The sequence below is a fragment of the Triturus cristatus genome, chromosome 7 (genome assembly GCF_964204655.1).
Source record: "Triturus cristatus chromosome 7, aTriCri1.1, whole genome shotgun sequence".
In the NCBI taxonomy this organism is placed as follows: Eukaryota; Metazoa; Chordata; class Amphibia; order Caudata; family Salamandridae; genus Triturus; species Triturus cristatus.
In genome coordinates, this window is record NC_140590.1 from 759490290 (window position 1) to 759503704 (window position 13415).

General features: G+C 44.4%; 1 protein-coding gene across 1 annotated transcript in view; it reads left to right on the forward strand.

The window, feature by feature from the left end:
* LOC146810478 (uncharacterized) overlaps positions 1 to 13415 on the forward strand; it is a 220511-nt gene that overhangs the window by 194734 nt on the left and 12362 nt on the right. Inside the window, exon 5 of the mRNA XM_085617475.1 lies at positions 4883 to 5020. Within this exon, the coding sequence (XP_085473601.1) occupies positions 4883 to 5020 (138 nt within the window). The remainder of the gene's footprint in view (positions 1 to 4882; positions 5021 to 13415) is intronic.

Sequence of the window (13415 nt, forward strand, 5' to 3'; positions counted from 1 at the left end):
GGGGGAGAATGTATGCATTGTCAGCATTCCGTCCATCATTTGTTTGTTGTAACGTTTGTTTGTTGTAACGCCACGCGTGTCTGTCAACAGAACAAACAGAAAATCTATGTACAAAAATAGCACGTACCTAAAGCATACCGGACAGTGCACATGGATTTAAAGAACATTGGCTTCTCGACCAGCAAGTGGCGCACTTGCACCAGAAACAGGGATGCTGTTGCTTTTTCGGACAGCAGAGATCAGACTGCACTGCTCTGCACCCTCTTGGCCGCAGGAAAAAAATACATTGGAATTCCTAGGCGTAGATTTCTGCAGTAGTTTGGTCTGAATGCTGCAATCAACAAATTGACAACTGCTCTTCCGTAAGTGTAGGATTCTGCTCATTATAATGAGGGCAAACGAAATATGGCTTTCACATGGCATTAAACTGTGACAAAGGCAGACATGTATCAATAAACCCATCTAGGCGCGGGGGCGCCCCTTGTGTTTAGGTCTCGCCTAGCGAAAGCAGCGCATGCGCTGCATTCGCTGTACCTTTTGGAATCGATTCTGCCGAGGGCTTTTATGCACGCGACTGCATGGACAAACATGTCTGCTCTTGCCATTTGTCCATAGCAGACAGCATGCGCGTGTCCGTAGGGACTGTGCTTAAGTGAGGTATTTACCACAAAAGGTAAATACCTCCTATTCTGAGTTTTTAAAAGGAAAATGGGGTATGACAGGCACTGTTTAGTATACTAAATTCTGCAAGATTTGTCTTTTTTCTTCACCTCCTCCCCAATATATTTTGGCAGATTTTACCTGCTGAATCGGAGAAAAAATTAAAGGATGTGATAATTATCTAAGAATACACAGCTTATAATACCAATTTCTGAACAAAGATGTGTTTGCACAGGGATTGGAATTTAGCCCTTGCCTCCTAAAGAGGGCCTAATTTTTTTGAGTTATAGATAATGATCGAGTTCAGCACTTGAAGTGGGACTCAATGTTCTAATTTAAAATTAATGGGTGCTGTCTCGCTATGGAAGCTAATGGAGGAATCCATAGTGAGGGTGGGAACACAACTGGATAGGCTAGAAGAGAACACTAGACCACACACTCCAAGACTCTTTTTGTAGGCAAATAGAAGCTTTCTTCCTGACATTGAGACAAACACTTCTGGACATAGCAAGAGCGGAGAGGGATGTCTCAGAAAGCAAAGTGTATGAATTAGCAAAAAACTAGGGAATCTCACACACTGACTTCCAACCAAGGCTGAACACTGCTAAAGCATTTCATAGACAAACTTTGGCAAAGCCAATAACTCTAACTTCTAGGAGAGATATTGGGGTTGCCTATTTCTTTTAGCCCTGTTGTACAGTAGCGCAGTTGCAAATTAGAAAACAAGCATTGGCATAACCAATAGGTCTCGCCTTTGGAACCTTATAAGTATTTAGTTAAGCAGCACAATGTCCTTGGTGCAACAACATCAACTGTTGCATGGCTAAACACTTCTAAGGTCCCAAAGGCGAGACCTATTGGCTATGCCATTGCTTGTTTTGTATGTTGTTCTCCAGCCGAGTACCAGACACTAAGTTGAGGTGATAAGATACAACCAGTCAGATTCTTTTGAACATTGTAAATACTGTCCCATACCCAGCCCTCGACTGACTGCTTGTGGCAGCTGACCAGCAGTTGTGACGTGGAGGTCTCTGTACCTCTACCTCAGTGGCGACACTTCCCATCAGCTCTGTCAGTGTCTGTCTTAACTGGACCCCGATTGCAGGTGGCGTGTATGAGTAGCGCTTGCAGGCAGCGTGCATGAGTAGCGCTTGCATACATGACAGGTGGTACCCTTATGTTGAGGTCCCCCCTGCATGTATGGAACCTCCTAAGTTGTAGGGTGCTCTGGGAAGTTTAGTGCTAGCCAGCGTTGCTATCCCTCCTTTCCATGCCTACCCACTCTGCTGACCCGCTGCTTTCCACTGTTCGTGCAAGAACCATTGTAAAGCAAAGAGCACGTCACTTGACGTGAAACGTCATCCGGTTGAATGGAGAAGGAGGATTGTGTGTGTTCCCTTTTCCCAGATCAAGCCAGTTCCAGCAAGCATGTAACCTCTGTGAAGCAACCCCTGAACTGTGACCAAGGCTGTTGCCTAGACAAATGAGATGGCCGCTCGTCCATACACCAAATCCTATGCTCGATATTGTTGAAAAGTCAGGACCCAGACACAGCATCTGACTGAACAGTGATGTAGTTCCTGATCCAGAGCCTGAGAGTTAATTTGGCTATGTGGTTTTATTGGAGCTCAGGCACACGTCAAGAACCTACTCACAAAGCTCGAAAAAGCAAATGAAATCAAAGGACCATTGGGGCAGATATGACACATATAGCAAACTTAAATCACTACTATCCCCACAGGGAAGATGGAACGAGAGGGGACTGGGTGGTCTCCGATTCTTTCCTCCTAACATAACAAAAGGCAATCAGCACACTAAGAGGGTCTTCCATTTGAGTATTTGCACAAATAATGGCAGCTCTTAACATTTGTGTAAATGGCCAGAAATAACCTGGGATTCCCAAAAAAAGGTAACGCGAGCCCTCCCCTACCAACCTTGGTGGCATGTTTCATCATTGGGCTGCCTCATTCATCAGAAATTATTATAGTGACAAATAGGCTCCCTGATCAAGGGGGGTACTTTTTGGGGTGTGCAGGAAATGTGAGGAAAACTTTCAGTTCCTGTAGCCCTGCAACAGAGGAATTGGATTCTTAGGAGGCAACAGGGATGGTTAGAAAAAAAGAGTAGAAACACAGGAGAATTATTGCTCCTGCAGTGCCTTGGTCGACTTCTTGGTGAGGATAGTCCAGAGAGACTTTATAAGGCACGTATATACGAAATAAAATATAACCAAGTGTCATGAGCCTGAGGACTTTTATGGTTTCTCCTCAGACGGCTTTGAACCTGTTGGGAACGAGTAAACATTTGATATCACTTGTGGTCCCAGTACCAGAACAACAAATTGTGGAACTACGATTTTCAATTAGAAAAGCTGGCTCATCAAGAGCTTCATTACTCTTTGTCCTTAGATGAAGTGCATAGCTTCCGCACTGGCCACAGTGTTTCCTTGCACTTATCAATTTCCATTGGCATTCATGACTTCATGCTTATCATTGCACTGTTAGTAAGCGAATAGTCGATATTTACACCCTTCCTGGATGAGGATGCACAGGGGCAGATTTGGTGTTCCAGATCTCTTCTGATGGTAGTGGGAGCACTCATGTGGTCTGGATGTAATATGCTTCTAAGACAAAGTGGCTAAGCCATGACATTAGCACACAGGAAAGGAAAGTTTTAATATACCAACAACCTTAAAGAGCGGGATAAACTAAGTTCTCCAGGTAGCAAGCTAATTTTGTTTCTCTCATCTTGGTGACGTTGTATTTTTCAGCCCAGCTGGAGCACGTGACTGAAGTGTTCTAGAGGATCACCAGAAGTTTATTCATTAAAGTTTAGAAATTACAGTGGGGTTTGAAGTCAACCGTTGTCCTTAAAAGCCAAGATGAAGTTGTTGTTAAGTGAACACCTACCCCATCCTTAATCAAACCAAGATCTAAAAAGAGTCTCCTTGACCGGACTGTTCACTCAAGGCTCTTCCCAGCTGTGGGAGTGGAGACACCTGGGATTCAGGCCCCAATCCTTTTAGATGCCCCAAATCATACCTTCCTCTCCTTTCATCGATTGTGTCAAGCATCTAAATCATTTTGGACATAACCTAGCATCACATTACACGTTTCGTCCTTTGGCCCAGACTTGGGCCCTAACTACAAGTAGGACTCTTCCAGATTATCCACTTATTGGAGGTGGAGATTGTTGCTGTTAGCACTAAGGGGAGGGTGGCAGTGGGCGAGGGCTTGACTATGACCCTGTGTCAAATTTGTGTTTTCTAAATCTACATATGTACATTTATTTGTCACTTGTGGAACATCAGAAGATGCTCTCCGTAGCAGTACATCATAGAAAGGGACATCATGAACACCACTTTTATGCTTCACTTCAGAGCTCTTGGGTGGTATTTTATGGTATCCAATGGGGAAAAGAGTAGCAAACCTGCCCCTTTTAAGAGGATAGCCCGTCAGCCATATCGTTGCATAAGCTTAAGAGAGAGCAAATGTCTCAGCCTGACTGGATCAGTTTCAAGAACAGTTGGAAATGTCTCTAGAATTCACCAAGTCCGCGCTAGAGATCTTCTGCATTATTCACTTGTGCGGGAAAGATCTCAAAGGCTTGCCACCTTGCTACTCGTTGCAAATTCTGTTGAACATAATGGCCTACATCTAACCAACTTCACAGGTGTTCCTGATCTGTGTTGAACATTGCATGTTAATTCCCTATGTTATGCATTAAGACCAGTTTCCTACAGAACAGCACCACCACCTACCCATTGCCTAATTAGTGGAACACCAGCAATCTACTTGCTTTTAAACCCAAGCCAAGAGCCACTAGATGCCAGTAACTCACTGCTGGACAAGTGTTCTACCTACTTTGGAAATCTGGGAGAAGTACCTCTAGATATCAGTGACTCACTGTCAAATAATCTGATTTAAACTGACGTCGTTTATTGACTTCCTAATTTAGGCCAGGTACCACCTGTTACTCATGACTCCATTACTATGAAACTACTGGTCCAGCAGGTCTTGAACAGGGGCCAAGCACCACTAGAAATAAGTTGCCCCACACTACCAAGTTGTGTCTGACTAGAACCAACAGTATTCCCCCTTTCTAACTCGGGCTACTTTCCAACAGATACCCATGGTGTGTCTCCACAGACTCCTCAGACTACATGATGTACCCGCTTTTTCTTTGCTGCCTGACTGTTTGACTGGGTTTTCTTTCTCTACAGGTGCGTCTTCTGGCAGACCGCTACGGGCTGGCTGTCCACCTAGACGGGGCTCGTTTGATGAATGCTGCTGTAGCTCTTGGAGTAGAGCCCGCTGAGATCGTGCAATACTGCGACTCTGTGTCCCTATGTCTAACAAAGGTAAACCTGTGACGTGTTTCTTTGTACTTCACTGATGCTCCTATTGCATGTATCTATTAAATGAGATCTACCAAACTATTGTATTATATTTTCCCTGTAATAAGATGTATCGCCCTAATATTATCTAGCCTCCTTCAGTATTAGTTATTTCTGTTACGTGTAACATAACATATCCCGCTTATACCTTATCAACCCCTAAAAAAGATGTACCTTCTCTAATAGTATTTATCCCTGTAATACTACCAATCCGTAAATTTTTCAACCTCCCTATATTCATTTCCATCACTAGTTCTGGCATCCTCTCCTTTTCTATTGCTCTGATACAATTTGCTTTCATATTTACTCACTAAGCCCTGTCACGCTCTGTCACCTTTATGTCCGCTGCTGTAGGTCCTTGCCTTTGGTTTGCGAGATGTTGCTAGTCATATCCTGAAGGTAGAATCCATTGACTCAGGGTTATTGGAACAGTTGTGAGGTTTCGTGTGCGCAGGTGCACCAGCAGGATAATTCACCGAAGGGTGGTTTTGAGGGCTATTGAGAACTGTTATCCCTACCACAAAGCACAGCATAAAGAAGCCTAAATCTGAGTTCTACATTAAGGTACAGATTTGGTAATGGTAGTACCTAATAGGGGAAGGCCTAGGGGGTGGCACGAAATACAACCCAGAGCCTTGATCAGAATCTCTAGGGGTGGATTTGCTGCCAGCAGTTGTGTAGGAGCATGAGAAGGATGACATGTGACGTCTGTATCTTCTGCAAACTTAAGGACTTGGGATCCGGGAGCAGATTAACAATGATGTATGCAGTTTCAGCAGCGTACACGATTGTAGAGTGCACATCTCTTTGACTCATGATGCCGGTGTGGCTGAAGTTTGACATCTATAGCTGCAGTGAAAGTTAAACAAAATTGAGCAGGTCACTCCTTAGGGAAAGAGGTTTAGAGGAGATGACAATTGAGCCCTCTAGCAACAATAGCGGTGCAGAAATGAGGAATATGATCTCTCTCAAGCTGGCCCCTAAAAAGAAGAGTGCCATGGACAAAGGTTTGAAGATGAGGGCTGCTGCCGGAGGGTTGCTCATTTTATTTGACCATAAAGAAAGAACTTGTACTCATCTGAGCTCTTCCAGCCATTTGGTTACAACTTGAGTCAGCCAACTTTTCTGATTTTGATGATAGAAATTCAGGTTCTAAAGGTGTCCTATGATCTGCCTGCTCACCAGCACTAAAGATGAAACTGGGATGGGCTAATTCTCAGCTCATCCAATGGCTCCGCCATGGTCTGCTCAAAGGCAGTTTAAGGGAGCAGACCCCCAGTTGGGAGTTCACCATGTATGCATGGTGCTACAAGTGGGACTGTGCATCAAGCACAGTCACAGGTCTCTGGAAGGAGCTGGGGACAATCAAGGACAGGCCTGGGGAGGAGATTGCAGACAGCCCTGTTCAAGACATCCCTTGGCCCTCAGGGTGGAAGTGGCACCCGGCAGAGCTGTAGGTTGTGAGACAGACAGAGGACCAGGTTACCCGCACAGCAACTGCCCGATCAGTAGATTGATAATGGTGGCATGGTGTGCACTGCCTTCTTGCACCATGAATCAGCAACCTGCTTGTCTCTGGGTCGTCAATCTACACGAGAGCTCAGAAACTAGTGCACCCCTATACCAACAAAAAGGCTGTGTCAGAAGATCTCCTGAGTTGGCATATTCTTTCAGCCGTGGGTCGCCCGTTAACCCTTCCCAGGCAGGAAGAAGTGTAACTGCTCTAGTCCTGTAGCCACCTCCTTTTCCCTCTTTGTACCAGTTCCTACACAGCAGAGAGCTGTGGGGTTAACCCAGCATGGTGGCCATCTTGTCCTCCCCCAAAACTCCTGGAAGAAACTAGACCTCACAACTGAAAATTGGATTGATCAGTAGGAGTTGGGTATATTAGGGGCACACAAGACCTCCTTCCCTAGCTATCTCTGGATGATCACCAAGACAAGCCCCACTTCCCACAAAAAGAAGCCTCACTGTTCAACACATAAACTCTGCTGAATGAACATGTGCTCTCTCCCAAGGAAGTAGGATACACGATCCGTATAAATCATGAAGTTCTGGACTTATATATTTCCAGCAGGGTTTATAGGTCCACAGTCTCTATGAAGAAGCTTATCTGCTCCTTTGTTCCATATAACCTATACCCTTACAAAGGTATTGCATGTATCTCAATACCTTTAACTGTAATCCATTAACACACCACCTCTTGGTACATTGGAATCGCTCCCAACCCTTTAGTGATCTTGTGCAAAAAAAAAGACTACCATTTTTACATAATTGCATACCCTCACAACTTATCCAAAATGTAACCAAAAGATTTAAAACACAGAATCATCAAATAACTCACTAAAATCCTAATTGCTAACCACTAAATCTGTAACAGAAATGTAACACTAAAAACAGACTATATGTTTCTCACACAACACAAAATGATGGTCTAAAGAACTCTCCAAAACTGTACACGTAGCCAGTAAAACCAAAATGCCATTTGGTCATAAGCGTACTGTAACAGCCTTCCCTGCCGTAAAAGCCGCCCTGACTATCTCTAGCTTCTATAATGGAAAATGTATAGTCCAAGCAACTGATACCAGCTTGGAACTGTTTGACAGACACAATCCAAGTGCTTCTCAACATTCTAAAGAGGCAGAACACAAGAAACTTCACACCCTTGTCAATCTCTCAGTGAGACTAGGAAGAAACTAGAAGACTCTCCAGCAATGATCAGAAAACACACAGATCACGATACCACATGCAACACCACATACCCCGCTTCACAAGAGTGACAAAACACCTCACCTTCACAACTACTCTGCCTAAATTCCCAGCTCCACCCACTCTCTCCAGAAACCACTCCTCCATAACACAAATCCCTAGATGTAACAGAAAGAACTGCACTCCAGTTCAAAGCTGAATTACAAGGGCAATCATGAACCCTGCTCATCAGTTCTCTGGTTACAAAATTACACTTACTTTGTTATGGTAATAGGACCAGTTATCTCCACTGAAGGAAACAATCTCCCTTCTAGACAACTCACCTGTAGAAAATAGATACGCATATGTTATAAATTAAATGCCTCACAACTGACCTCCCCAAACCACAATCAATGTAACGTCACTCACTGATTCTGAAAATCCTAGAAACTTACTGCAGAAGAAATAAAAACACCCCTAAGAACACAGAAGTGGTACCTGATTAAATTCACATTCTCTGATGGTAAGGACCAACACCGGACCTTCGGAGATGGCATTTAGGACCTACTTAAATATTACAACCCACTCCCTCCCCAAATTGCAGGCTAACACTCACCCCAGTCCCACAAGAATCCCCAGGCCTATGAAACACAATGCATATCCACAACACAAAGACTTGGTGAATGTGCTCACAATCTCTAGCCCGTTCAGAATAACACTCAGTTCATCCCTCAAATGCATCTTACACACCTGTCACGAAACCCTGCATAGACATAGCAGATTTAACTTTATCTGAACATTTCTATATATTTTTCCTGACATTATATGGCTGAATCAATCCGCTCAATCGATAACTGGTTACCGTGTCCCAACTGACTACCCTTTGCTCCAAAGCAAAAGGTGAAGAAAAAACAGGAGGCGGTGTAGCCATCATTCACAAAAACCCATTAGGATAAAAAAAAGAATTTTTAAAGCGCCTGCTAAAACCTTTGAGTATCTATCAATCGAACTGAAAATGCTGGAGAACACTCACCAAAAAATCCATATAATCTATCACTTTCCCAGCCAAAATCCAACCTTCTTGGACTAACCCTTTGAACTCCTTATGACACGCTCTCCTGTTACACCATACCATCTTTTCTTAGGGGATTTCAGTCTTCACTGGGGAGACACCCAGGTCTCACAGCTGTACACACTCCTCTCTAACTTGGATCTCAAACAGTTCTGCAACAGTGGAATGTGGAGAACTCCATTGAATACAATGGAGTGGTCCGTGCTTCTACGGGCCAGTAAAAGCCCGCAGAGCAACATTCCAATTTTGCTTTTGTTCACAGCTGTTGCTGTGAACAAAGACCTCTCGGAGCCGAAGGGGATTTTTTAAACCCCCTTGGCTTCGAGAGGCCTTTGTTTTATTTGTTAGAACATTCTGCCCTCTAGTAGCAGAATGTTTTAATAACCTTATAGCCCGCCGTAGCTGGGCTATACCGGCCATTAAAGTCCTGCTCCCTTGTTAACGCTGGAGCGGGCCGAAGAGAATGCCATCCCAAACTCCTCCCAGTCCGGTTTCCGCAGCAACCACAGCCCCGAGACCGCCCTCCTCACCGCCACTGATGACATCCGGATGCTACTCAACCAGGGTCACACTGCGGCCCTCATCCTTCTTGACCTCTCCGCAGCCTTCAACACCGTCTCACATCAGACTCTCGCAGCCAGACTCCACGGCGTCGGGATTCAAGGAACCGCCCTCAACTGGATCCAATCCTTTCTCTCCGATAGAACCCAGAGGATCAGACTCCCTCCCTTCCTCTCCGAACCCACAGAGATCAACTGCGGAGTACCCCAAGAATGGTCACTCAGCCCCACGCTCTTCAACAGGGGTCCGCTCGCCACCATCGTCCGACAGCATGGGCTCAGCATAGTGTCATACGCCGACGACAACCAGTTCATCCTCTCCCTCAAGAAGAGCCCCGAAGACACCAGACTCTGCTTCCAGGAAGGTATGAAGGACATCGCAGCCTGGATGAAAAATAGCTGCCTGAAGCTCAACTCGGAGAAGACTGAGGTCTTCATCCTCGGATCCTCCACCTCTGCCTGGGACAACACCTGTGGCCCTCCACCCTCGGGAGTCGACCCACCCCCACAGACCATCCACGGAACCTCAGCATCATCCTTGATTCCTCCCTCACCATGACCCGCCAGATCAACTCCGTCACCTCCACCAGTTTCAACTGCCTTCGCATCCTCCACAAGACCTTCAAATGGATACACCCTGAATGCAGAAAGACCGTCACCCACGCACTCATAACCAGCAGACTGGACTACGGCAACGTCCTCTATGTCGGAATCAACTGAACCCTTCTGAGCAAGCTCCAAACCATCCAGAACACTGCAGCCAGACTCGTCCTCGGGACCCCACGGCACAAACACATGACCCAACACCTACAAGACCTCCACTGGCCCCACTGTCGAGAAGAGAGTAACATTCAAACTGCTCACCCACGCCTACAAATCCCTCCACAACATCGGACCCAAATACCAAATGCTGGAGCGGGCCTTTAAAAGCAGGTATAGCCCGCTATGGCGGGCTATAAGGCTATAATAAAGACTCCATCCTCGATCTAATAATAGTGAAGTAAGACATGTTGAAAAGTTTAACTCCTATCTCGCTAGAACTGGTAACACCAACTTCTTATGCACTTCTCTATCTCTGACTCAAAAACCGTATCCAAGTCAACCAAGAAGATCTAAAATCTGGATCAGACACAAAATACATTCACATGCCCTCTCTAGAATCAAAAGTGACCTTGACCCTCCCCAACCTGAATGAGGACACAGAAATTGAGTCATTAGTGAAGCACTACAATTAATCTATGACTGAAATACTAAAGGATTCTGCACTGCAAACACTAAAGTACTCACCCCCCTAGCACAAGAAATAGTTCAACGATGCAAGGAAACTGCTCAGAGCCACTGAACACATGTGGCACCAAACTCCTTCCACCACAAAATTTGAATTCGTATACCATGAGCACATTTGCAACAAAACATAATATCTGTTGCTAAAATCAATGCATTCATGGCAGATTGAGGACAATCATGTTCCACCAAAAGAGAGTATGAGCTTAACACATACCATCCGCACATCCTCCCAAAACGTCACAACTATTCTCACCACAGAATGAGAAGGCTATGGAGCCTGTACCTACATGTGTAAAAAGCTCTATCTTACAGGATAATTTAAAATAATGAGAAGACACCTCACCCCCCAAATGCTGGCATGCTTCATCATAGGTGTCTGCCCTCAACAAGGTAGGTGAGTTACCACCTTAGTGGGCTCAACCGATTCTGGGAGCTTTTATATATATGTTTCTGGACAAATATGGAAATCCAGTAAGAGTTATGAAAATGGGTATGGGAATACCCTGAAGTATCTTTATTGCCGAGAACCCAGACCATGGTTAAGAAACAGAATATCTAGGATGCCTTGTGCAAATCCAATGTTTTCCTGCATCCTCAATTTGCTCACATGTTTCGGCAAAATTACATCATCTGCCTAACTGGTCACTCGGCTTTCATCAAAGCCACTAGACCTCCCTGTCTACCCTTCTGTATTCTTAAAAGTGTGTGTGAAAAGGAGGCATAAGGCTCTCCTGCCTGATTTGTGACGGCAAAACCTGTAGGATATCAAAAAGAATAAACATTAATTGTTCACTCTGTAGCCTTGTATTGCATGCACAAAAAGCATTCAAAAAGACCATTGTCTCATGTGCATTTGAGACAACACCATTCAGAATTGTGTAAACAGCAGTGCATGCACACTGTGTGTTGAAATGTGTCGTTACACCATCTAGTGTTGGCACTGCTCACCATAAAGCCAGGCCACTGCTCATATATATTACCACGTGGTACAAATATCCGTTGCCGTATATATGACTAAGTGTGGATGTTTAACTCATGAGATGTTCGAACTCACCTTATTTGGGTTTTTGACGGGCCTCATTGGCTTGGATGGAGGGGAAGCTTCCCTGTTGTCACACTCTTTACAGATGTTTTATGATATATCAGAATATTATTGTCAGTCCACTCCATTCAGAAAATATCCACATCTACTTTCTTACTCAGGCTCTCTTACATGAGATCTCTTTCCGTTCTGTATTTATCAACTGATAGTATTCATTCTGCTAATATTACTATGCCGGAGCCATTACCAGTATGTCTCTTAGTTTACACGGCCCCCTGGCCTTCTGTCCACAACAGTTGATACAATACCTTACCCCTCTTCTCCCATTTCTTACATTACTCCTAGTGCATGCCCAAGTATTGCTGCAATCTCAGAAAACATTACCTGGTCTTAAAGTACTGGTTGCTCTACCTAGTTTTCTATTTGGTTATCCGAGATATTGAACAAGGGATACTCAGTACTCCAAAGGAAAAGCACATTCGGCACCCAGAAGGCTCTCCTCAGCTGCGTCAGGCACCCGACTCATAGCCGGACAAACCTTTTATTTCTGCATTCTCCCGCTTTCGTACCACTTGGTTGTCATGCGGGACATATCACCCTGGTGGTCATGGGAAGGGAATTGTAGTCCTTTCCCTCTCCCCATTTTTTTTTTTGAGTGGTGCTCAGTCGATGCACTAGAAATTTGGTGTATACATTGCCGCTGGAGGTCATGGTATATGCAGTCTGTCAGTGTCACTCAACACCGCGACGTAGAGCCTATGTTAGATTATAACTGATTCCACCCATGTTTATGTCACTAAGCAGCATAGTCAATGCTGTTCATAGTATAGCTTTATTTATAAAGGAATAATGGTACCTCATCACAAACATGTAAAGTTAAAGATACAATGAAACCTATATATATATTTTGTCCAGTGGACAAGTATAACTCATTTATTTACAATACTATCAAACAATAGGTGGGGAAAAAAAACAAGCAATCAGTCAAAACTGACTTAAAAAGACTCAGGCATTTGTATGTGATACAATCAACTATATAGGTTTAGTCACAAATCAATAGTACCACTGCCCGTATGTGCATTATTGTCATCATTACAGTAGAGTCAGAGTACAGGAGTCGACCGCGTTTCGATTCATACAAGATCATAGGATCATCATCAGGACATTGAAAATAGCATGCCAGAGAGATTGATTACAATTTTGTAAACATCGACTGGAAAGGGGAGCAAAGAAGGACAGAAGAAAGAGGCGAGAAAATGAGTTGCCAATTAGTAGCGATGCTGATGACCTCATCCGCCCAAGCCGAAGGTGGGATGCATTATGCGTTTCGGACCAGTCAACCGTGGGTCACATGCAAGAGTGGGTGGACCCCGTAGGTTACTGCCAGAGAAGTCGGAATTAAATACCTGAACTAATCATTCTCGACAGCCCCAATAAAGGGTTTCAAGACCAATTGGGCCGGGGTAAGCTTGAAAGGCTGTGTAAGGGAAGGAAAACAGTGATTTGAGATACACGCAGTGTATAGGAAAAACAAGTGAAATGTAAAAATAATTTAAAAAATAGTAAAAATTAAAGTAAAGAACTTGCTAGTGAATTAGGTATCTGAATTGGCCAGAGCTAAACACTCCATGGAGCCAAAATGGTAGTCATGCGAGAAGCAGGGGATTCCTGTTCTTGTGAAGCCTGGATCGAAGCTCTTAATCAAAGGTA